This window comes from Neoarius graeffei, chromosome 6 (assembly GCF_027579695.1).
Source record: "Neoarius graeffei isolate fNeoGra1 chromosome 6, fNeoGra1.pri, whole genome shotgun sequence".
Taxonomy (NCBI): Eukaryota; Metazoa; Chordata; class Actinopteri; order Siluriformes; family Ariidae; genus Neoarius; species Neoarius graeffei.
The window spans coordinates 8171233-8196849 of NC_083574.1; the positions used below are offsets into that span (position 1 = coordinate 8171233).

A 25617-nucleotide genomic window follows, 5' to 3' on the forward strand; every position below is an offset into this window, starting at 1 on the left:
TTCGTCCTCGGTTGGTTCAGCAACACGCTCCACCATTTTGTTTTTCCCTACTCATGGTATATGAGCTGATATCCTAGTAGTAGAGCAGCCAATCAGAGCACACGATTGCTCATATTCAGTGAACGTGGATAGAATAAATGCACTGTATTTTTTGAACGTGCGCGTGCTAATGATGGTGAAATGGAATGTTACTGTTTTGAGGAACGAAAACAAAATCAGTTACTTCTGACTGAAAACAAAAAAGCCGTTATTAAGGAAAAATTCAGAACAAGTTTCAGAAAATCAGTAGTGTTTTAATAAGTGTTTGTAAATCAGTTGCTGACTCTAAACAAAAACAAGGAAGGACCGTACCCATAAACCGGTCACCAAAACCAAACTAATACATATCGAGTCAATGTGCAGGTTCTGCGTCATACACATCACATCATATATCTGTGTTATCACATTATTAGCTTTAAGCTGGAATGTAGGGCGAGAGCGCACTGAATGATTCATTACCACCGGATCAAACAGTTGGTTATATTGGTGGCTTTATTGCCTGGAATAGATATCTATATATCTAAACTAAAGCAGTGGGCTTTAATCGTTTATTACAAATCAGTAATAAAGAAGAAGGTGATCCACAGTTGACTGTATTGTCATCTTGTTATTTTCACCCAAGGAGTACACAAAGATCAAATCTATGCGGTTGGGTCTTGAACATTACTAGTCCTCTATAGATTTGATGTATCTCTCATACGCTGCTTCATCCATCAGCGCATCCACTTCTTCCGGTATTGATATTGTCATTTTTATCAGCCAGCCTGAACATAGTGGGGAAAAAAAAAACAAAACACAATTTCAAGCTAAAAATCACACATTTTACAGATACAGAGTCACCAAAAGGGATCTGAAGTGTTCTGGTGATCCTCATCATGCTTAAAGGAGAACTGAAGGCAAATTTTTTATTCTCAAAATTCTATTCATTCATCGCATTTTATTAAATGTACAAATGCATTTTTTGATCGCTATTTTGTCACTGCTATAGCAAGTTATGAGTGTTTGAAATATGGACTGATATATTACAGAGCATATGTCAAAGCGATGGCCGTAAACGAGATTCGTTGAGACCTGTGCGAGACATCGTAGGACGGATGTAAAACGTACAGCGGAAATCAAAGCGACTGACATCTGCCAACGTCGTCAAAAGATGCGCTCGCTAAAAACCGAATAGGCCGATAAGTATAATATTTAATTGCAATTAGCTGCCAATACAAGTCACGATATAAGGTTACTAAAACCGAAAATGTAATTAAATAACACGTTAATTAAGAAATAAAACAAGTTTAAAAATGATTTCAGTTCTCCTTTAAGACATATACTGTCAGCACACTGGAGGCTGATTTTGATACACAAACAGCTGCAGTCAGATAAATATCCAAATATGGACATGAATCACAATACTGGGCTTTCAATAATTTCTTTGACTTGTTATTTTTCTGTAGCAGAATGATTGTATCACATATTTAATAGAAAATCCAAGAATTCATTTTGGGTTTTCTGAAATCAGCACCATCAATTCAGCGGTACTGAAAGTTCCAAAATGTCTTAACTTGCTAAGGTCAACCAAGGCTTCTTAACTTCCTGTTCGTGATCAAGATTGACTACAGCTAGTAGCAGGACAGTGCTCATTATTGGACTGACCAACACACAGTATAATGGGAAAGTCCAATGAGCTCAGTGCAGATCTGAGAAAGAGGATCAGAGATTTACACACTCAGGAATGTCTCTGGGAGCCATATCTAAACAACTGCAGATTCGATTCAAAGACCGTGAGTTCAAACAATTGTATGGAAAGTACAGGTTATTTGGAGGTGTAGCCACTTTGCTGGAAGAAGACCCAAACTGTCACCCACAGCTGAGAAGAAATTGGTTCAGATGGCTAGGAACAACCCAGGAAACATCAAGTCACAGGACTGCCATGAACTGCTGGAACACCAGTGTCACTGTCTACAGTCAAGACAGTTTTATATTGTCATCGACTCAGAGGCTGCCATCCAAGAAAGAAGCCCCTGCTCGTTTAAGCTCAACCAAAGCCAATGGAACTGGACTAAATGGATTACTACAGAACTCTTCAGCATGCTCAAACCATCAGAAGCTTGGACATAATTGGGTGTTCCAACAGCACAATGACCCCAAACACACAACGAAGTTATGAACTGTGCTTAAAAGTCAGGTCTGCGCCAGGAAACCAACAGATTGAGGTTAACCGAACTCTACCAATTCTGCCAAGAAGAGTGGTCAAATATCCAACCAGAACTCTGCCAGAACCTTGTTGATGGCTACCAAAAGTGTCTGGTCAAGGTGAAACTTCGTAAACTTAATATTTAACCAAATATTGGTGTACTACATGTGCAATTTTGACCGTGTTGACTTCAGGAATCTCAAATTCTTGTTTATTTTATGACGATGTATGGTGGCATAGTGGTTAGCACTGTCGCCTCACAACAAGAAGGTTCTGGGTTCAAGCCCAGTGGCTGGCAGGGGCCTTTCTGTGTGGAGTTTGCATGTTCTCCTGTGTCTGAATGGGTTTCCTTTACAGTGCATAAAGTGCCCTTGAGCAAGGCACCTAACCCAACTGGGCACTGTAGCATCGCTGCCCAGTGCTCTGGGTATGTGCGCCCCATATACTGCATGTGTGCACTCTCACTGCTTCAGATGGGTTAAACGAGAGGAGGAATTTCACTGTGCTTAAGTGTACGTGTAATAAACAGTGTGTTTTCTTTCTTCTTGTATTATCATTCTGCTACAGAAAACAGTTCAAATAAATCACTGAAAGCCCAAGACTACCATGACATTCATGTCCATATACAGTATGTAAACTTCTGACAGCAACTGTACAAGTACAGTGAACTTCCTTTTCTTTGTTAGGAAGCTGGGATCATGATATAACGCCCCGGGAGCAGAGAGGGTCAAAGGACTTTGGCAATTTGGCAGTGCTGGGGTTTGAACTCTCAACCTTCTGATCAGCAGCCTGGAGGCTTAACCACTGATCCACCACTGCCCCTGGTGGAAGAATACTTTCTACAGCCACCACGTGGTCTTGTGCCTTATTTATGCCGTGTGTGTTAAGAAGTGTGCTGCCAACTTATTAAGAAAGACCAGGAATGAAGAATCTCACCATCTTTGTAGCAAGACTGATTGATCAGTCCAGGATTGCCAGCGAGAGTGTGGTTAACATCGGTCACCTCCCCTGTTAAAGGAGAGTACAGCTCACTCACTGCCTTCACACTCTCCAGAGTGCCAAACTCCTCTACACACACACACACAATGCATGGATGTACAATCACTTGCGAAAAAACAAATTACTTTCAGTACAATTTAAAAATCAATGCCTTTCATTCCTACTAGAAAAGAAATCCCAAAGAATACTGAAAGATTATATATACACTCATTGGCCACTTTACTAGGAACTTGTTCTGGATTCTAAGATCCCTGTTCTTGGCTGTAGGACTGGAACTCAATGTGTTCTTCTGCTGTTGCATGCTGAGATGCTTTTCTGCTCACCACAGTTGTAGAGTGATTATACGAGTTACTATATCCTTCCTGGCAAAAAAAAATCTCAAACCAATCTGGCCATTTTCTGATCTCTGACCTCTCTTACCAACAAGATGTTTATTCCACCCACAGAACTGTCGCTCACTCAACTCTGTTTTTTGTTTTTCACACCATTCTGTCTGTGTAAACTCTAGCGACTGTTGCTTGTGTGCGAAAACCCCAGGAGGAGATCAGCAGTTTCTGAAATACTCAAACCAAAAATACTCATCTGGCTCAAACCAACGCCCATGCCGTAGTGAAAGAAAGTCAGTCGCACTTTGAGATCACTATTTTTACCGTTCTGATGTTTGAACATTGCGAACATGAACTGAAGCTCTTGATTTTATGTCAAGGGACTGGCTGATTAGAGAACTGCATCAAACAGCAGGTGGGAGCTTCTAATAAAGTGGCCAGTGAGTATTAGGGTGCATCAGTTGCCCTCACTTTCATAAAATCTGATGCATTTTTGTCTGGGTGTTCCTTTTCACCAATAAAGACATCCTGTAAAACTTTTTGACCATATTCAAAAGTCTAATGGTGGCACCATGAGGCTCATTTTTTTTTTTTTTGCCAAAAAACGCTTATTTTATGTTTTCGCGTAAGGTTTGAATCACAATGTTGGACTCCGTTTATTGATTTCTTGTGAGCCAGAGATCATGTTAAGAACCTTTGCGAGGGATTGAGAAGCATTAATGTGATTCATAATACATTTGTATTGTTTAAAAGTAGTTGAACAATGATTCAATGAGCAGCTAAAACTCAAACTGTGCTTGATAATATATTTAGAATATGTACTAAAAATGTGTATCGAAGATATTTGGTATACTCTATAAGGTGCCATAATGTTTCATGAAAAGTGATCGAAATTGTGTGATAAAATAGCAGCTTTTTCCATAACTTTGAGCTCCTGGTGCCACCATTAAACTTTGTCAAAATATTTCACCCAGTGTGTTTTCTTACCAAAAGGAACATAAAAACAAAAATGCATCATGATCGGAGGAACTTTTCATTTTTAGGGGGCAACTGATGCACCCTAGTGAGTATGTACAGTTGTGTTCAAAATAGTGTGTTTAAAAACGTGAGTAAAGCTCAAAATCCTTATAATAGTTTTTATTTCCATGCATTGGGAACACTGCACATTATATTCTATATCAAAACATGAAGAAAAATGTATGAATATTTTAATTACTTTACAGAAAATGAAGAAAAATGAACATTGGGCTGTTCAAAAAAATAGCAGTGTCTGCATTTTTCATTACAAACTCCAAATATTTACTGTATAAACTGAAAAAATCTTAAGGATTTAGTATTCCTGTGAATCACTAAACTAATATTTAGTTGTATAACCACGGTTTCTGAGAACTTCTGGCACCTGTGAACAGGTATTCCAGCCCAGGATGATTTGACAACATTCCACAATTCCTCTGCATTTCTTGGTTTTGCCTCAGAAACAGCATTTTTGATGTCACCCCACAAGTTTTCTATCGGATTAAGGTCCGGGGATTGGGATGGCCACTCCATAACTTTCATTTTGTTGGTCTTGAACCCTGATGCTGCTCGCTTACTGGTGTGTTTGGGGTCGTTGTCTTGTTGAAACACCCATTTCAAGGGCATTTCCTCTTCAGCATAAGGCAACATGACCTCCTCAAGTATTTTGATATATGCAAACTGATCCATGGTCCCTGGTATGCGATAAATGGGCCCAACACCATAGTAAGAGAAACATTCCCATATCATGATGCTTGCACCACCATGCTTCACTGTCTTCAGAGTGTACTGTGGCTTGAATTAAGTGTTTGGGGGTCGTCTGAAAAACCGTCTGCGGCCCTTGGACCCAAAAAGAACAATTTTACTTTCATCAGTCCACAAAATGTTTTTCCATTTCTCTTTAGGCCAGTCGATGTGTTCTTTGGCAAATTGTATCCTCTTCAGCACATCTTTTTAACAGTGGAACTTTGCGGGAGCTCCTTGCTGATAGATTAGCTTCACACAGGCATCTTCTAATTGTCGCAGTACTCACAGGTAACTTCAGACCGTCTTTGATCGCCCTGGAGCTGATCATTGGCTGAGTCTTTGCCATTCTGGCTATTCTTCGATCCATTCGAATGGTAGTCTTCTGTTTTCTTCCACATCTCTCTGGTTTTGCTGTCCATTTTAAAGCACTGGAGATCATTTTAGCCGAGCAGCCCATCATTTTCTGCACTTCTTTACAGTATACGTTTTACCTCTCCAATCAACGTTTTAATCAAAGCACGCTGTTCTTCTGAACAATGTCTGGAACGACCCATGTTTCTCATGTTTTCAGAGAGAAATGGATGTACAACATGTGCTGGCTTCATCCTTAAATTAGGGCCACCTGACTGATGTGTTTTTTCACAGAATGAATGACCTCAGTAACTGAACTCCACACTGCTATTATTTTGAACACGCCCCTTTCACTTAATTATTCGATTACACAGACTCAGGAGCATGCATATCATGAATGTTGGGTCTGTTGGTTTTCTATGACTCTACTACACCTACTGGTAAATTATTTGCCATGTAGTAATATAATTTCCACCAAAAACAGTGATTGATCTGGTTAGTCGTGTTGGACTGCTATTATTTTGAACACAAGTGTATATAGCTAAACAGCAAACACTCATTAATGATTCTGACCTGACTGGGAGAACTTTTTGCCAACATCAGGGAGCTCACAGTAGACCACATCACCCAAAGCCTCCTAGAGGGACGAAGCAGAAGAAGTCAAAAAGAACAGCATGAAAACCAGACACTTGTGGATGCGATATCTCTGTGAAAGGCCTTAATCAAGCTTTATGCTACACCATAAACCAAACCATTCATATAAAAATACCTAATTAAAGGTTACTTCCGGCCACTACAGAGCACCAAAAGGGGATTTCAAACATCATTCTCCACATATTAACTAAGACGGTGGCGTCGTAAGGCCTTACTCAGGGCTATAACCCTGGGTATTTTCACCCTCGGAAAAAAAAAAAAAAAAAAGGAGAGATTAATAGAAAACACCTGACTGAAACAGATCGGTGCTTGAGTTGCAGCATCCGAAGACGGAGGGGGGATATAATTGAGAGCTACACAGTGCACATTCAACATTTTGGTAATCGGCAACAGTAGAACAGTCAGAACGGGTTGAAAGACAACTTCCAAAAAAAAAAAACCCAACAATCCACTATTGTTGGATTTTTCCATGATGAACACAGATGGTAAGTCATCAACCATGGGTGTGCGTGTAATTTAATTTACACACACACACACACACACACACACACACACACACACACACACGTACGTAATTTCTGAATGAATTTCATACAAGAGTGCCACACCTTGGCACATGCAGCAGACAGACTCTGGGCGCTTCAGACATTATTCACTTTAAAGTGAATTTAAACTTCATATTAAAATAAGACTCCACTCTAATCTCACTAAATAAAACTGACTTTGGTTTCGATATTACATATAAAAATCAGACACGTGATGTCGCCGTCTGTAAACAATATTTTCTTATTTTAAAGATGCACTGAATCTCTAAGAACACCGACTAGCCGACTCACCTGAGCGAAGTTGCTGATGCCCACAGTGCCGATGCCATTTTCCACTCGCACCCACTCGTGTTTGTCTGTGTACTTCAGTTCTGAGGATTGAGACGCAAAATTAGGACCTGGTGTTATTATACGGATTAGCCAACATCACACGGTTTAATTTTTTTAAAAACATACCTATAAAGTCCTGGGAGATTTTGATAGTTTGAAAGTTTATTTAACAAAGGGACAGCATATATTATTAACATTTAAAAAAAATGCAAAATATACAAGATTGTAGCAAAAAGGCTAATTTCCATCTTTTGTCCCTAGACAGGTTGATGGTCCCTAAGAAAATAAAAACAAGTATTGCACAGATTGTTAAAATAAATAAATAAAAAATATTGCACACATTAAGTAAATAATGTAAAATTAGTTAAAAACAAACAAAAAGAAAAAAAACCAAATGCAAATACAGACTATGCAGAGTTATGTTGACAGTCAGTGCGTTTACATGCACATAGAGAGAATCGAATTTCTGCCGTTGCTCGACTGAAATCGAAGTTCAAAATGCCATGTATACACCTTAATTCGGCTGAAATTGAACCGAACTTGATTTCTCGGAATCGAGCTACACGACCTAGATTATGCGATTTCTGCCGAGCTACTTAGTGCATGTATACCCTATTGAGCTACGTAGTCGAGCTACTTACTTCAGCACCGCCCCTTCCGGAAGTGACGAGTGACGAGACCACAAGGGAAGCACAACAGCCTCGGTCGGCATGACAACGGCATGAATCTTTTCTTTTTGTGGCATTGTTTGCACTGTTAAAATTTAGCTCACTTACTGTATCACCAAATACATCTGTACAGCTGTTGCATAGCTGTGAATTGTGTACATAAACAAGTCATTGTATTTGTGTGTGTGTGTATATACACACACAAATATATGTCCAACATCTGAAGAATGTCAATAAAAACAAAACAATTGAACTTTTTGTGTGTTTATTAAGACATAAGTTAAATTGTAAGCAAAAAATATATATATTTTTTTGTAAGCAAAAAATGGACTTTAGAAAAATATTATTGTGCAAAATAAGTTGTCTTACAAAACAGTGGTCTGCGCCGGACGGTTTGTAGCCATACAGTCTGTTAGAGCAAGCCTAACAGCTTGAACACGGAACTGCCAGTGTTGCCAGATTGGGGGGTTTTAAGTGCATTTTAGCGGAATTGAACATGTTTTGGACTGGAATACGTCAGCAGTATCTGCCAACACTATAGCTCTTCTTCATGACGACAACCGGAAGTGTACCAACAAGATGGGGCGTGTAGCGCCACTTGTGGCTTGGGTGCACAATGCACCTTGCACAATAGCCCGATTTCACTTGTGCATGTAGGATTGGATTTCTCTGGCACCCCTGCTGGGACCCTTTGCTCGATTACCGACAGTAGCTCGATTTGGACGTGCATGTAAACGTACTGAGTGTTGATTATCCAATAGCCATAATTTTACCTGTTTACTAAAGGAGTTGAACGTTTGTAGTTCTCTAATTGTGCTAGGAATGGTGTTCCAGGCGTGAGAAGCTCTGTATGAGAATACAGCCTGACTAAAAGCGCTCTTCCTAAGTGGAACAGAGCAATCACCCCTGGAACTGGCTCTGGTTGCCCTGTTTGTGCTTTTCGTAATAAATGTCTGTAGGGGAGGAGGGGCCAAACCATGAAGGATTTTGTAAATTAAAACAGCGTCATTGTATTTAACATAGTTATTCCAGTCCAATAGTTTGTGTTTTTTCAATATATGACAGTGATGGTATGTTTTGGGTTTTCTGTCTAAAATTTTCAGTGCTTGTTTGTATAATGTTGTAATGGCTTTTAAAGTTGTGACATTAGCTGATGCCCAACTGGTTAAACAGTAAGACATATGTGACAATCATTGCATTAAAATACAATTTAGCTGACTCAATTGTTAAATTGTTCCTAATATACCTAAAATTAGATAAATTAAATTTTATTTTGGCAATAGTTTTCTTCACATGTTGCCTAAAACCAAGTTGTGAGTCAATTATTACTCCAAGGTACTTAAATTCTTGAACAACGTTCAGTTTCTCACCATGCACCATGACGCTGGGATCAAGGTCAGTGCTAACTCTTTTTGAGAAATGCATACAGACCAGTCTTTGACACATTAAGATGAAGGTGTGAGTTTTGCAACCATGTACACACATTGTTCATGACTGATGTTAACTGTTGTGCTACTACAATTTTGTCTTTTGCATGGACATACAACACTGCGTCATCTGCATATAACTGGCAGGTTACTGATGCAGGACAGCAACTTGATAGGTCATTAATATACAGGCTAAACAACAGTGGGCCTAGTATGGACCCTTGTGGTACTCCAAGATGGTTTGAACATGTTGTTGATGTTGTGTGTTGCACTCTGACACACTGTGTCCTTGATGTTAGGTATGACTCCATCCATTTCGATGGGTCACTAGAAAAGTTAAAATGAGTGAGCTTTTGTAACAGTATCTGATGGTTGACTGTATCAAAGGCTTTTCTAAAATCGAGGAAAACAGCCCCAACACCACCACCTGCATCAAGTTTATATTTAACATTTTCCAGAAAGAAGCAGACAGCTGTCTCAGTTGAGTGATGTTTTCTAAACCCAAACTGCAAGCTGTTAAGCACAAGACTATTATTTAGGTGCTGAATGAGTTGTTCTGCCACCAGTTTCTCAGTTATTTTAGACATAGAGGATTTTATGAACAAGGTTGAGAGAGCTCAACAACCTTTTGCATATTTTCGGAATATACAAGATACCCAGGATTGTCTTTAGGAATGTAGACGACATGCTAAAAGTATGTGGACACCTGCCCATTATACCCATGTGGGTCAAAGTTTGAAGCACACAACTGTTTGGAACGGCTTTGTACGCTGAAGCATTAAAGGAGAACTGAAGTCATTTTTAAACTTGCTTCATTTCTTAATTAACGTGTTATTCAATTACGTTTTCGGTTTTAGTAACCTTATATCGTGACTCGTATTGGCAACTATTGCAATTAAACATTATACTTATCGGCCTATTCGGTTTTTAGCCATGTTGAATTTAGTTCGTTTGGTCCACGGCAGGCGTCGCTTATCCGCGCGATCTTCACGGGACTTGTGCGAGACTTCAAAACGTGAAGTGTCAGCCAGGTGTTAGTGCCGCCATTTTATTGCACAAAAACGAGTTTAAATGACGATTACTGCCTACTTTTTTCAAACTTTCCTGATTGCTATCAGAACAAACAAAACTTCAGGCTTGATTACATCAGCATTCAAAAGAGGGTGCACGCGTCTTTTGACGACATTGGCAGATGTCGGTCGCTTTGATTTCTGCTGTACGTTTGACTTCCGTCCTACGATGTCTCGCACAGATGTTGACGAATCTCGTTTACGGCCATCGCTTTGACATATGGACTGATATATTACAGAGCATATTTCAAACACTCATAACTTGCTATAGCAGCGACAAAATAGCGATCAAAAATGCGTTCCGATATTTAATAAAACGCGATGAATATAATTTTGATGATAAAAAATTTGCCTTCGGTTCTTTAAGATTTCCCTTCACTGGAATTAACAGGTCCAAATCAGTTCCAGCATGACAATGCTCCTGTGCACAAAGCGAGCTCTATGAAGAAATGGTGTGTTCGAACTCGAGTGTCCTGACCTCAAGCCTCATCATTTTGGGGATGAACTAGAACACCGATTGGACCCCAGGCCTCCTCACCCAACATCAGTGCCTGATCTCAGTAATGACCTGTTGCTGAGAAGTACACAAATCCCCACAGCCACGCCCCAAAACCTAATGGAAAGCCTCCAGTCTTCTGGGAAGGATATTACTGTATACTCGTACTCGATCATGAACCAAATCCTGTTACGGTGCCAGTTTCATAGTAAATCAAATGTCCGATCAGAGAGTTACCTTCACGTTTGACTTTTTCCAAAATACAGAAAAACCACACTTTTCCGTCCATTGTTTTATTTTTACCAGATCAAATTCCTTTTGTGCCCGACTGCGACTTTCCAAAAAAAATCCAGGATAGATTTCATAACTGCAGTAAACCCTTTCGCTGTATAATCTGCTACTGTTGCACCTTACATTGCTTCCTCTGCTGCTGCACTTTCATAACTTTATCATACACAGTGGTTATTAAATGCATACACGAACACGATGCTGCAGACTATTAACAAAAAACTTTTTTTTTTTTTTGGCTAAGCAGTGATGCACTAATTAGAATTACGGTACTTTTTTTTTGTGGTTCAGGGTGCTGCCTTTCTTCATAGTCACTCAGAATGACAACATGGAAAAATAGGTACCCTGTGTGTACATGTGGCTACTGCTTATAAATAAAATAGTTTTCTGATCCCATGTCCATACAGTAAATATAGCATATATACATGTTATTAATTCTACTCGCCTCATCTCTTGCAAGCATCACCGAGCTGTGAGCAGCATCAGGGCTTGGAGTGTTTTGGTCAAAATGCAGTGCTGTGAACTCGATCCATTTTCAAAATAGTAAGAAAGCACTTGTTCGTGAATTGTCTTAGAAGCATTATTTAGGGCTAATGAGCACGTTTTGTTTCACAAGTGTAGCGTAAAGACACTAAAATAAAAAATAAATTAAAGTGAATAGCGGAAGTTTGATATCGGCTTCTCAAGACATCTCCCAAAAAGCTAAAAAAAAACTTAAAAAAAACCCTTACAAAACCTTTATTTGACTTTTCAGAAGGACCAAACAAAAGCTGTGATAATCATCAAAAGGTCAATTTTCATAAAATAAACACCACTTACTTGATATCGAATCAGTAGCCTTGGCGAACCACGAGGTGAATTTCGTTTAGCTTTTTATCTGCCAATTATCTTCCGATACTACGAAGTTATAACGAGGTTTCTCTTATTTCATTTCTGGTTCTGACTGGTTCCGAAGTTTATCAAGAAGTAGAACGGGTAATCGATCTTGATCAGGATAAGTGCTGATTGGTTACGAAGTTTCGCTATTGTTACTCATTCTTACAACACGATGACACTGTGGCTACTGCCTCGCTTCACCTCTATGAGGCAGTAGCCACAAAATACTGAGAATATAAGAGAGATTTAATGCAAAAGACAGACAGACATTCTTAAAATTATATTTGCTACATATCTGAGAATTGCTATAGCGCAAAGATGCCTTCAGAAATAATGAAATGAAAGGTTTCTACATTAAAAAAAAAACTATAAAGAGCAGTAAACAAATAAAAAACACAATATTTGGCATGACAACCCATTGCTTTAAAAAAAAAAAAAACACCCAGTGTCTCAGGTAGTGTTGTAGGACTTGAGACCGGTTTCAAAACCGGTCTTTGTTTCGTCATGGAATTGACCACACTTTTACTCAGTCTCAGACATGGAGGACTCTGGATTTTATTTCAAGACCGGTCAAGACTAGTCTGGCTAACGCGACTTCAAAGCTCTGCGAGCATTGGTCTGGCAAAGATATTAAGCCCAACCGTTTCCCAAAGCGCGTGGTTGACCCGCCTCCCTGAAATGCCTCAGTTTGCTACTGGTCGAAGCCAGAAAAGGCTGTGACGAAGCTTAAACCAATCACATCACTCTTTTCTCTGACGTATGTGACGCGACGGAAACTGTTTGAGTAACAGGAAGAAGATAAATACCTCCAGGGCTGCTCTTTGCTCCGTTTTCAATGAGAACTTCCCGTTGAATGCTTTCAATACAGCATCTACCGCTGTGTCAAAGGCTTGCCGCTGCTCCATGTTCGTAATGTTTCTAGTGAATGAAGCGCTTCCGGCATAGATTCTGTAAACAATCTATGGCTTCCGGTCGCAGTTCTACTACGTCACTGCCTTGAACACGCCTCTACCCAGGGCCGTTGGAGATGCTCAACAGGGTTTTTTCTAGAAAAATTTAGTATGAGGGTGCTCATCATGGCGAGGGAGCGAAGCGGGGGGATGGTGCCAGTTGTCCTCCCCCGCCGTGCAAAGCCTTTGAAAAATGCTCCAATGGGACATTCTGAGGCTATCTGAGAGGGAAATTGTAACAAATTGTCTGTCAACATTGAAAAAGAAAGAAGTAATCATCTTCTGCCCCGGACAGTCTTTGGCTTTCTTCCGCTTCGTGCCGCGGGATGACATCTTTAAATGCCCAGGTGTCAACAAAAACAACTCGCGAACTACTTCTGTCAAAAGCTCCCGCGCCGGTGGGTGAAAGGTCATTCAGTCTCAAGAAATCTCGCTCAACAAGTCAGCTGACCTTGTATGTAACCCATGTCAAATCTCGCAAGAGCAGCCGCGACAAGTAAACAACTAAACAACATGGCGCCTCAGTCTGGAAAACGCCAATTTGGATTGTTTTTGCACCGTCTGGCGGTGTATCTACTATGATTGGAATATTTTTGGAGCAATTATAACGTATTTGATGATCAGACACATTGTCACGTAGTGTTGCTGGGATGTTTTCACGGAGTCGGTAAGGGGGCGCACGCCGAGAGTAAGAGGGCGCAGCGCCCCTGTTCCCCCGTTTAGACGAAAGCCTGCTCAAAGTTGATTGGCTCCCGATTTTTTGGGAGCTTGGAAGAGCTGTAGATAGCTTGCCTGGCCAGACTAGGCTCGCAACAGGCCCTCGTGTTGCGTCACGCTTAGGATGGGCGGGCCCAGGCTAGGTCAAGACCACATATGCGGGCATGTCACTAAATTCCCTGTGCATTATGATTTATTTGTTAACATCGTTACGGTGACTGGATGTAAAATATCCTGCTTCAAATGCAACCAATAACGCAGGGATGAGAGTGGGTGGTCACCAAAAAAAGCAGAAAACAAGATGGCGCCCGAAGCTGGGGGTCTGGGAGGGATACCCCCCCCAGGAAAATTTTGAAAAATAAGGCCTTACAAACCACTTTTCCTGCAATCTGAGCTGTAGTAGATAAAAAAAAATCTGTTGTCTCTTTTATATATTTACATGAAAATATGTTTCAAATCAATAGGAGTATTGTTTGAATTCAAAATAAAATCACATTCTACATTCAAGGGTATGGTTATAATTTATGATCAACAAAAATGACAAACTAAATTCACATTAAATGCAAGTTTTATTAATTATCAAAATGTTCATATATTAAATAAAATTTCTTAGGGAGAAAAAGTCAGTCACCCTATGTCCTCATTAGTTGCATATGATTTCAGAAAGTATTTTGAAATATTTAAGTTTTCAAAACTGTCAGCATTAATTCAGATTTACTGACCATCATATACATGTTCAATGTATTAAATCAAACGAATGCTAAGTTTATGGGATAATGTCTATGTACACTTTATACAATTATTTATAGTTCACAGTCACTTCTCATTTTCATTTAATCAATTCGACGACTTCTTCAGCTTTTTGGCCAAAGACAAAAGCTTGTCAGCTTGTCTCTGCTTTTTATACCAGCATCGATTTCACGTACCTTCGCTTCGTCTCGCTTGTCAATTGTATTCGGCATTTTGAGTAAAAAAGCCGATACGAAAGAGAAACGTATTTTTGAAGCTCAGCAACGATGAACATGTGCAAGTTTCGATAAAATAGAACAGATGCGGGTACTTTTGTGAGAACTGTTATGATTGGCTTTTGTTCTCTCCCACACTCCTGTAAGAACTGTTATGATTGGCTATCATGCTCTCGCCAGCGATGTTTTGGCCAATTACATTGTAGAAAACACGTATTCTACCGCGAGACTTAGCGAGACTAAAGATGGCGAAAATGTAAACGTAACATCGTCGTACGCTTGAGTATCACGAAGGAACATACCCCAACCCCCCCAATGAAAAAAAAAAATCTCAACGGATTTGGCATAATATCGATTTTCGCTCAGAAAAAGCGGAAATCCGCCGAAAAGCGGAAAACTCTCATCCCTGATAACGTGACTCACTGCTAATTTGAGATTTTTCTTCCTGTTAACAGCCATCACCCCTTCCCCACTCCCTTCACACACACCCGTCTGGTCCTGATCTTGACCCGGTCTTGCCCTTGACTTGATCTCAACCCCTCAAAGTCTTGGTCTTGTCTTGTTCTCGATACACTCTGATCTTGGTCATGACTTGCTCTCAGTTTAGGTGATCTTGACTACAACACTACTGTGTAGTTTTATAAGGAAACGAGCCGTTCGTTTTACTGAGTGTCTTGCAGAACCAGTTCCACAGTTCTGGAGCCTTTGGCCGTCACACCTGCTTCTCATTTTTTTCAGCAAAACCCAGCAGCCTTCATTTGCCTAAAAGTGAGCTTTTATGCAACATGCTGCTTTACATACAAACATTTTTTTTTTCTGTGCTGGAAAATGAATGTTTGGAAATCTAGAATGTTTTTGTACCGTCTTAATAATGTAGAAGTCACAGACATACACACACACACACAGTCAGTGCGTTTACATGCACATAGAGAAAATCGAATTTCTGCCGTTGCTCGACTGAAATCGAAGTTCTGAATGCCATGGAAACACCTTAGCTCGGCTGAAATCGAACCGAACTGGATTTCTCGTAATCGAGCTACGCGACCTAGATTATGCGATTGTAGCCGAGCTACTTAGTGCATGTAAACCCTATCGAGCTACGTAGTAGAGCTACTTACTTCAGCGCTGCCCCTTCCGGAAGTGACGAGACCACAAGCGGGAAACGCAACAGCCTCGGTCGGCATGACAACGAATCATGACAACGGCATGAATCTTTTCTTTTTGTGGCATTGTTTGCACTGGTAAAATTTAGCTCAGTTACTGTATCACCAAATACATCTGTACAGCTGTTGCATAGCTGTGACTTGTGTACATAAACAAGTCACTGTATTTGTGTGTGTGTGTGTGTATATATATATATATATATATATATATATATATATATATATATATATATATATCTCCAACATCTGAAGAATGTAAATAAAAAAACAAATGAACTTTTTGTGTGTTTTTTATTAAGACATAAGTTAAATTGTAAGCAAAAAATGGACTTTAGAAAAATATTTTTTGTAAGCAAAAAAATGGACTTTAGAAAAATATACAATTGTGCAAAATAAGTTGTCTTACAAAACAGTGGTCTGCGCAGGACAGTTTGTAGCCATACAGTCTGTTAGAGCAAGCCTAACAGCTTGAGCACGGAACTTGTGAACACGGAACTGATAACCAGTGTTGCCAGATTGGGCGGTTTTAAGTGCATTTTGGCGGATTTTAACATGTTTTGGGCTGGAAAACGTCAGCAGTATCTGGCAACACTGCTGATAACTTTGTTTATACTCTTGAATAGCTCTTCTTCATGACGACAACCGGAAGTGTACCAACACGATGGGGCGTGTAGCGCCACCTGTGGCTCGGGTGCACAATGTACCTCACACAATAGCTCGATTTCCTTGTGTGCATGTAGGATTGGATTTCTCTGGCACCCCTGCTGGGACCCTTAGCTCGATTACCGACAGCAGCTTGATTTGGATGTGCATGTAAACGCACTGAGTGTGTATGCACATATAAGTATGATGGTAACTGCAATATCTTGACTGCCCAGAGACCAATGCAAGAATCCTGTTGATAGACTTCAACATCATAACTCCAGAAATTCCTGGGCTTGTGCAACCCCAGTGGCTGCATATTTTACCTAACCTGCATGTCTTTGGTCTGTGGGAAAAGCCAGAGCACCCGGAGGAAACCCACACGGACATGGGGAGAACATGCAAACTCCACACAGAAAGGGCCCCTGTCGGCCATGAGGCTTGAACCTGGAACCTTCTTCTTCTGTGAGGTGACAGTGCTAACCACTACACCACCATACCGCCCAGCATTCATATTTATAATGTATACTCTATATTATTCACTGGATATGAGCAATAACACTACTCTACTACTAGGATATCGGCTCATGTACCATGAGTAGAGAAAAACAAAACGACGGAGCATGTTGCTGAACCAACCGAGAACGAAATAAAAACTCTACTCAAAAACAAAACCCCCCAAAATACAAAAAAAAGAACAACAAAATATGGAATAAAAGTATTTGATGGTAAGAACGTGTCTTTTTTTTTAATTTTTCAAGAATTAACATTATAGCATTTTTCACAAATTACTCCTGTCATTTCGCCGGTTTGTTTACATTCTAAGCGGAAATGATTTTGTCGGACGTTTTGTATAAAAAGTTTTCATTTATCGAATTTGCAAAAAATAAAAATGCTCCGATTCTCAAAAATCCAGTGAATGTGGATAGAATAAGACAGTTATTCCAGTCAGTCTCATCGTACATGGCTTATAGACAACTTGGTGCTATGCGCCTCGTCGGCTATCAGCTCATGTACGACTCGATTTTGTGGAATAGCTTTATTGATCTAGATATTTTTATGCATAATGTATTATAGCTAGATATTTTATAATACAGGTATTGTATATTATGCATCTCCATAACCGCTTTTCCTGTGCAGGGTCATGGACAAGCTGGAGCCTATCCCAGCTGACTATGGGTGAGAGTTGGGGTACACCCTGGACACCAGGTCATCGCAGGGCTGACACACAACCATTCAGATTCACACCTACGGTCAATTTAGAACCTCCAGTTAACCTAACCTGCATGTCTTTGGACTGTGGGGGAAACTGGAGCATCTGGAGGAAACCCACACAGACATGACGAGAACATGCAAACTCAGTAAGTACACTACCGTTCAAAAGTTTGGGGTCACTTTGAAATGTCCTTATTTTTGAAAGAAAAGCACTGTTCTTTTCAATGAAGATCACTTTAAACTAATCAGAAATCCACTCTATACATTGCTAATGTGGTAAATGACTATTCTAGCTGCAAATGTCTGGTTTTTGGTGCAATATCTCCATAGGTGTATAGAGGCCCATTTCCAGCAACTCTCACTCCAGTGTTCTAATGGTACAATGTGTTTGCTCATTGCCTCAGAAGGCTAATGGATGATTAGAAAACCCTTGTACAATCATGTTAGCACAGCTGAAAACAGTTTAGCTCTTTAGAGAAGCTATAAAACTGACCTTCCTTTGAGCAGATTGAGGCTACATCCACACGACAACGGCAACGAGATGTTATTTAAAAATATATCGCGTCCAAATGGGCAACGATCAGTAAAATATCAGGTCCATATGGCAACGCAACGCTTGCTGAAAACGATGCAATACACATGCCACACCTCTAGGGGCGCTGTAAGACGGTCCCTTCGGAGACACCAGAACAATAGAAGTAGTAAGGACGCATGCGCGTAAACTTATGCGCGAGACTTCATATTAGCCACAAAGTCAGGAAAATCTGTTCGTAAAATTACATTATAATGACCAAATACAATGAAAAGTATTTTTCCAGTCTCACCTGTGAAAGGTAATCCCATGTGATCTCGTTTGGACGGCAAACCTGTTGGTACAGTTAAACGCAGCTAATCTTTATTCTCCGCTTTGACCTATCCAATATGGCGGCGAGGATGACGTATGATTCTACGCGGAAGGCGGCATCTTTAATGGTCCGGAATAAATTGAATGCTACATGTTGATGGATTAATTTGCTCTTCTACGCCCTTTTTAAGGAATGTATTGTAGGACTTAAACCAACATCTGAAGAGGTGAGATCGCTCCTTTTTTTCCCTATTTTTGTTAGCGGGATTGACTCTGCCCTAAGGGCAGAGTCTCTCTCTCTCTCTCTCTCTCACTTTGCACCATTACACAATAAATATTCACAGTGAAAATATTTTGTAAGCGCATTTCATGAACCAAGTTATAGGATTTGTTGACACCTCGCATCGAGTTTGTTACACTTCTACCTGGCGTGAAGCACTCACAGTCATGTGGTTGTGACGTCATCGTAAACAAATCCGTTCTACTCATCCAGACGACTTCACAACGGCAACGTTGCCAGATCTTTCCACTCTGGAACCCGTTCTCAAAAAGATTGCGTTTTGGGCACCCAAAACGCCGGTGCCGTGTGGACGCCAGGCCTAAACGATAAGCAATTGTATCGGAGTCACCTGAATCCGTTGCCGTGTGGACAGGGCCTGAGTTTCTGGAGCATCACATTTGTGGGATCGATTAAATGCTCAAAATGGCCAGAAAAACGTCTTGACTATATTTTCTATTCATTTTACAACTTATGGCGGTAAATAAGAGTGTGACTTTTCATGGAAAACACAAAATTGTCTGGGTGACCCCAAACTTTTGAACGGTGGTGTAAGTAAAGTAAAATGTATTTATATAGCGCTTTTCCCAGACAAAACAGTCACAAAGTGCTTCACAATAACAGAATAATTAAAAGGCTAAAACACAGTAACATAACAGATAATGTACAAATAGGTATACAATGTTAACCAAAAGCTAGTTTAAAGAAATGTGTCTTTAGCTGCCTTTTAAAACAGTCTACAGAGACAGAAAACCTGAGATGAATAGGTAGGGCATTCCACAATTTAGGGGCAACTGTCTCAAACGCACAGTCACCACGGGTTTTTAGACGAGTACATGGGACAGACAGAAGGTTTTGATTGTCAGACCTGAGAGAGCGTGCCAGTATGTGGGGGTGAATTAAGTCTGCTAAATAGGCAGGGGCCTGGCCATGTAGTGTTCTATAGGTGATGGTGAGAATTTTAAACGGAATCCTGTCCTGTACAGGAAGCCAGTGAAGGGAGCTGAGAATGGGAGTAATGTGGGAATATCTGCTTGATTTAGTAAGTAGCCTAGCAGCAGCCTTTTGAATGGACTGTAAGCGAGAGAGGACAGATTTGTTAAGGGAAGAGAAAAGAGCGTTACAATAATCAATGCGGGAAGAGATGAAAGCATGAAGAAGCATCTCTAACTCTGTGTAAGGGCGTATTCACACCTACGTTGTTTGGTCCGGACCAAATGACCCAAATTTCCCTTGGTCCGGACCTTTTGGGTTGGTCTGAATACAAACCACCGAACTCTGGTCCGGACCAAACAAGCGGACTGAGACCGAGCTGCAAGGTCGGATTCGGTCCGGACCAAAGGAACCCTGGTGCGGACCTTTTGGAGGTGTGAAAGCAGACCGGACCTAATCCGACAGTTTTGCTTTTTTGTACCTCGGGAGCTTCCGTCGTTTGTCGAGCATTATCGGAAACAGAGTCTTGACACTCCACCGCAAAGCGCAAACACTGTTTCGGTTGTCAAGGGAACCTTACAACAGTCGTTCAGTCATTCAGACCAGTGGTAGGCTAGACTACAGAGTACAAAAAATGAGTAGGGGGCAAACGTGGGCCGAGGAAGAAACGCGCACCCTTGTGGATATATGGGCAGATGTCCACATATCTGAGCTTTTGGAGAGAACACACAAAAATGCCGACGTGTTTGCTGTATTCAGTGAGAAAATGAAGAAGGGGTTCACGCGCTCCCCAGAACAATGTCGGCTAAAAGTGAAGAAACTCCGTCAGACCTACATTAAAATCAGGGACATTCTTTCAAAAAGTGGCAGTACTAGCGACTTGCGTGAAGAGCCAGAACTGTCACAACATGATGTGCGCTCATCAGCGCTATCCTCCATGACTACTTTTGAACTTAACGCCTTGTGCGCGTGTCGTCTCTGACCAATAGCTGAACGACCTCAGGGCGCGTGGCGTTGTTGACAGATTTTGGTCCGCTTACTAAAATGTACAGTGTGAAAGTGAACCGCACCAAAATGAAAAAAAATAAAAAAAACATTTGGTTCGGACCAAAGCAAGTGAACTATCGAACTATCCTGGTCTGAATACACCCTAAGACACCATAGATCTCAGTTTACTAATGTTACGCAGATGAAAAAAAACATGATTTGGTTAACTGTTTGATATGTGTTTCAAAAGACAAGGACTTATCAAAAGTCACCCCTAGGTTTCTCAGACTGGATCGAACAAAAGATGAATAAGGCCCAATATTCTGTATAATCTCAGGTGTGGGCGGCACGGTGGTGTAGTGGTTAGCGCTGTCGCCTCACAGCAAGAAGGTCCGGGTTCGAGCCCCGTGGCCGGCGAGGGCCTTTCTGTGCGGAGTTTGCATGTTCTCCCCGTGTCCGTGTGGGTTTCCTCCGGGTGCTCCGGTTTCCCCCACAGTCCAAAGACATGCAGGTTAGGTTAACTGGTGACTCTAAATTGACCGTAGGTGTGAATGTGAGTGTGAATGGTTGGCTGTGTCTATGTGTCAGCCCTGTGATGACCTGGCGACTTGTCCAGGGTGTACCCCGCCTTTCGCCCATAGTCAGCTGGGATAGGCTCCAGCTTGCCTGCGACCCTGTAGAACAGGATAAAGCGGCTAGAGATAATGAGATGAGATGAAATATTAACACCTCTAACACTTTCTTGCTCAGAACACAGAAAGGCCCCTGTTGGAACCCAGAACCTTCTTGCTGTGAGGTGACAGTGCTAACTACTACACCACTGTGCCACCCCTGTATATTGTATATAACAGTTATTGTAGACTGAATGTCTATATTGTCCATATAATTCTTCTTATATTACATATTGCTAGAGAGCCACCAACAGCCTGAACCAAATTCCTTGTGCGTCAACAAACTTGGCCAATAAACATGGTTCCCATTCCGATTCTATATATAAAGTTCCTACGCCTCATAAAGACTACGTTCAGACTGCACCCTGAAACGACCCATATCCGATTTTTTTGCCCATATGCGACCTGCATCCGATTTGTTATTGACAATTTGAACGCCACAGATCCGATTTTTTTCACATGCGACCCAGGCCGCTTGGATATGTGGTCCTAATTCCGATGCATATCCATTATTTTCACAAGCGACTGCAGTCTGACCAGACAGGTCGCATTCATGCGACCTACACGTCATCAACAAGAGACAAACGTCACTATTCTGCGTTGGCTAATCCCGCCTCTTTGGTGGAAAACAACATTTGTACAGTTTTCAGAATTTAAATAGACTTTTATAGAATTGATCAAGCTAATGGTGGATTTGGTAGGGACCTGGGATGTTGATCTGTTAGCCTGATTAAATAAAACAGTTTCTATAACTAATTTATAACTTAAACCATCCTGTATTACAAGATTATAAGATTGTTCTGGAAATTTCCAGTAATTTGACACCTTCGGTCTCATTAGTCTGCTGCCCACATTAATCAGATTATTGTGTGAGTTCCGCCGCCGCCACAAAAACCACATCGCCAGGTCTCGCCTCATCTCCATGCTTTACTTGCAAACTTGAAGAGTGCGCTTTTTTTTTTTTAACGTATTACGTAGATGTGCTTATTACGTGTCAATTTGCGCATGCGGGACACTTTTGGGTCGTTTTCCGTTCATATTGGAGATCGCATACAAGTCTCATATAATTGGTAATGTGAACGGCCTAACAAAAAAATCGGATTTCACAACAAATCGGATATGGGTCGTTTCAGGTTGCAGTCTGAACGTAGTGATATTCACTCTGAAGTGCTGCCAGTAACACGTTAACCAGCAGTTAATAAATACAACGAACTAAACCGAGTACAGCTCCAGCCAACAGAACCAGTCGTGCATGTGATTTAACTTCACTAGGGGTTGTTTTACAATCAGGGTACAAAGTTTGTGTCACAGGGGTCCAAAATTCAAATTGATTCAAACTGGTTCTTGTACCAGTTTTTAAGTGAAGGACAAGTTAAAGAACAGATTTCAGGTAATTTTTTGACATGTGTATGGCAGTTTTGTGTAATCTGCTATAAGATAAAGAAGATTAAGTGTAGCTTTAAGCAGGGCTGGGAGAAACAAATGAAGTGATTCTCGGAGAGGACTTTTTTGACAATTCAGAATCCGCTACTTCCATAGTGCTTTTAAATATACACTACCGTTCAAAAGTTTGGGGTCACCCAGACAATTTTGTGTTTTCCATGAAAAGTCACACTTTTATTTACCACCATAAGTTGTAAAATGAATAGAAAATATAGTCAAGACATTTTTCTGGCCATTTTGAGCATTTAATCGACCCCACAAATGTGATGCTCCAGAAACTCAATCTGCTCAAACGAAGGTCAGTTTTATAGCTTCTCTAAAGAGCTAAACTGTTTTCAGCTGTGCTAACATGATTGTACAAGGGTTTTCCAATCATCCATTAGCCTTCTGAGGCAATGAGCAAACACATTGTACCATTGGAACACTGGAGTGATAGTTGCTGGAAATGGGCCTCTATAGAGATCTTGGAGTCACGTGACCGGAAAGTACACAACCGCCATCTTGTCGGTCAAAAACACCGCTGAATACTGCTGCACTCGTGTACAGAATGGATCAATTTCAACCGACGGACTACACAGCTCATTTTTCTAATGAACAGATAACTAGATACATGTCTAAAATAAACGATCTACAGATTAGTGACCCTTATGGCTTTCCGGACGGAGTTTTCACGACCGTGTCAGTGGATATGGAACTGCCAGAGGTGGAATACCCGGACGTGTATAATTACCTCATTAACTTTCCCTCGCTGTTCAGTGGTGAAGCACTGCGCGCTTATAAATCTCTGGACAGTTATCTTTACAGAAATTCAGGATTTGTCAGCGACTCAGATGTGGCATCTTGTAAACAAGAATCCTCATTGGATGGGTAAGTCACTTAAGTATTACTAGTACTGATACTAGATGCACTGACCAGCCGATTATAGAATAGAATAAGGTAATTCCAGCTGTAATTCCAAATCGTCCGTCTTGTTTACATGGATCTGGCGTTGGAGAGGTAGAGGCTTAGCAGTGGAGGTTTGAGTGGCTGTTTTCTGAGCTTAGTCAACAGGCCGGCTCTGCCTGCAGCCTCGCTTTTGCTTCCGCTCCCGGCGCTGCCTCCTTCGCTTTGCTTCCGATAACAATCCATGGAGACCCCGCTGGTCTCGCCCGGAATGTGTTTTTTTTCTCGTCCGGAATGTTGTGCATGCGATGGAAATCGCTACAAACCGTCATTTTCTGCTGGAAACCAATGTCCAGTAAGTCCATACGGTTGTAGTGGATATTGAAGTCCGGTACAGACGAACAACACGCAAAAATACACACAAAAAACATAAAAAACGTGCGCAGGTAGGGAGAGCTTGTAGCCGCAGTCGTTGTAGTAGAATTGTGTATAGTAGGGTTTTCCAGAAGAAAAGGTAGAAGTAAAAGCAGAAGTAGAAGGCGGAATATGGCGTTTGACCGACAAGATGGCGTCTGTCACAATCTGGATCGGCTGTGACGTCACATGCAAGTGCTCCATACACCTATGGAGATATTGCACCAAAAACCAGACATTTGCAGCTAGAATAGTCATTTACCACATTAGCAATGTATAGAGTGTATTTCTGATTAGTTTAAAGTGATCTTCATTGAAAAGAACAGTGCTTTTCTTTCAAAAATAAGGACATTTCAAAGTGACCCCAAACTTTTGAACGGTAGTGCAAGGCTGTAAGCTTTGTGTTAGTTGTCTCTAATATTTATGTCCCAATATCTTGACCACATTTTAGGATGAAAATAATCATTTTAGATATGTTATTTTATATTGAAAAATTAGCTGACTCGGAAAGGACTTTTTTTGACACAATTACATACTAGTCTGAAAACTTACTGGCATTCAACATTAAAACTTAACTATGTTTCCAACGATATGGAACCAAATATTTGTTTTATGGTATAAAGAATGATTTAAGTGCATCCCTTTTGGAGCTACCTGTGGTCAAAAAAAGCACTTTTTCTAAATGACACGAGTAATTTTTGCTAAATATTGCCATACATTCACCAAAAATAACGTTATCACCACATTTTTTGCATGGTAAATAGAGCTATCACAGGGCTACAATAAACAACCAGGTTTATTTAGTCAAGCCTTTTGATATTGAAGACAATAAGTGTTAAATGTGATTTTTAGCTTGCGTACCCTGATTGTAAAACAATCCCTAGCTGGACTAGTATCAGACCGGTTTATATCAACTGTCCTACAAGTTTCTGTGGACACACACCAACCCAGACTAAATGAGCGAATACCTGAATAAAAGCGAGGAGTCAGTGACAGGTTTCTCTTAAAACATCTTTTCTCCAACAGTTCCGCAGAAGAGAAAACATTTCTATGCAAAACTCGGGGCAATGCATAAGTTAAGTTTGTAGAAACACGTCTCAACAGAAAGGATGCCGCCATCTTCCTCAGTGACGTCAAAATCAGTGGCCCGCTCGCGGCGCGCTTTGTAAACGTCACTGCCGATGACGCATTAGTCTTTAGTTTGAGCTAGAAATGTAGGGATCACAGAGAAACACTTGTACACTTATTTTGGTCATGCTCTCATACAAAGACATTTTGGTCTAAACTATCAAGATATATTATAGATTCTGTCTACCCTGATTTTGCTTTGAAGTGGGAAAATGTACTCTTTGGTTTTGTTACTCAAGACAGGAATGCCACTTCTGAGTTTTACTTAATTAACCTCATTATCATTTTAGCCAAACATTATATACACAAGTCAAAATTTCAAAATGTAAAGCCAACCTTTATTGAATTCTCCATTTATGTAAATCATTATA

The 25617-nt window shown here is 40.7% G+C and overlaps 1 protein-coding gene across 1 annotated transcript; it reads right to left on the minus strand.

Annotated features, from left to right (window-relative positions):
* Positions 1–272: 272 nt before the first annotated feature.
* gcsha (glycine cleavage system protein H (aminomethyl carrier), a) lies at positions 273–25246 on the minus strand. Its single transcript, XM_060922835.1, has 5 exons — positions 25087–25246; positions 7152–7231; positions 6235–6298; positions 3161–3292; positions 273–803 (listed from the first exon to the last, which is right to left on the minus strand). The coding sequence occupies exons 1-5, from the start codon at positions 25235–25237 to the stop codon at positions 706–708; spliced, it is 525 nt and encodes a 174-aa protein (XP_060778818.1). The 5' UTR covers positions 25238–25246; the 3' UTR covers positions 273–705.
* Between the last annotated feature and the right edge of the window lie 371 nt (positions 25247–25617).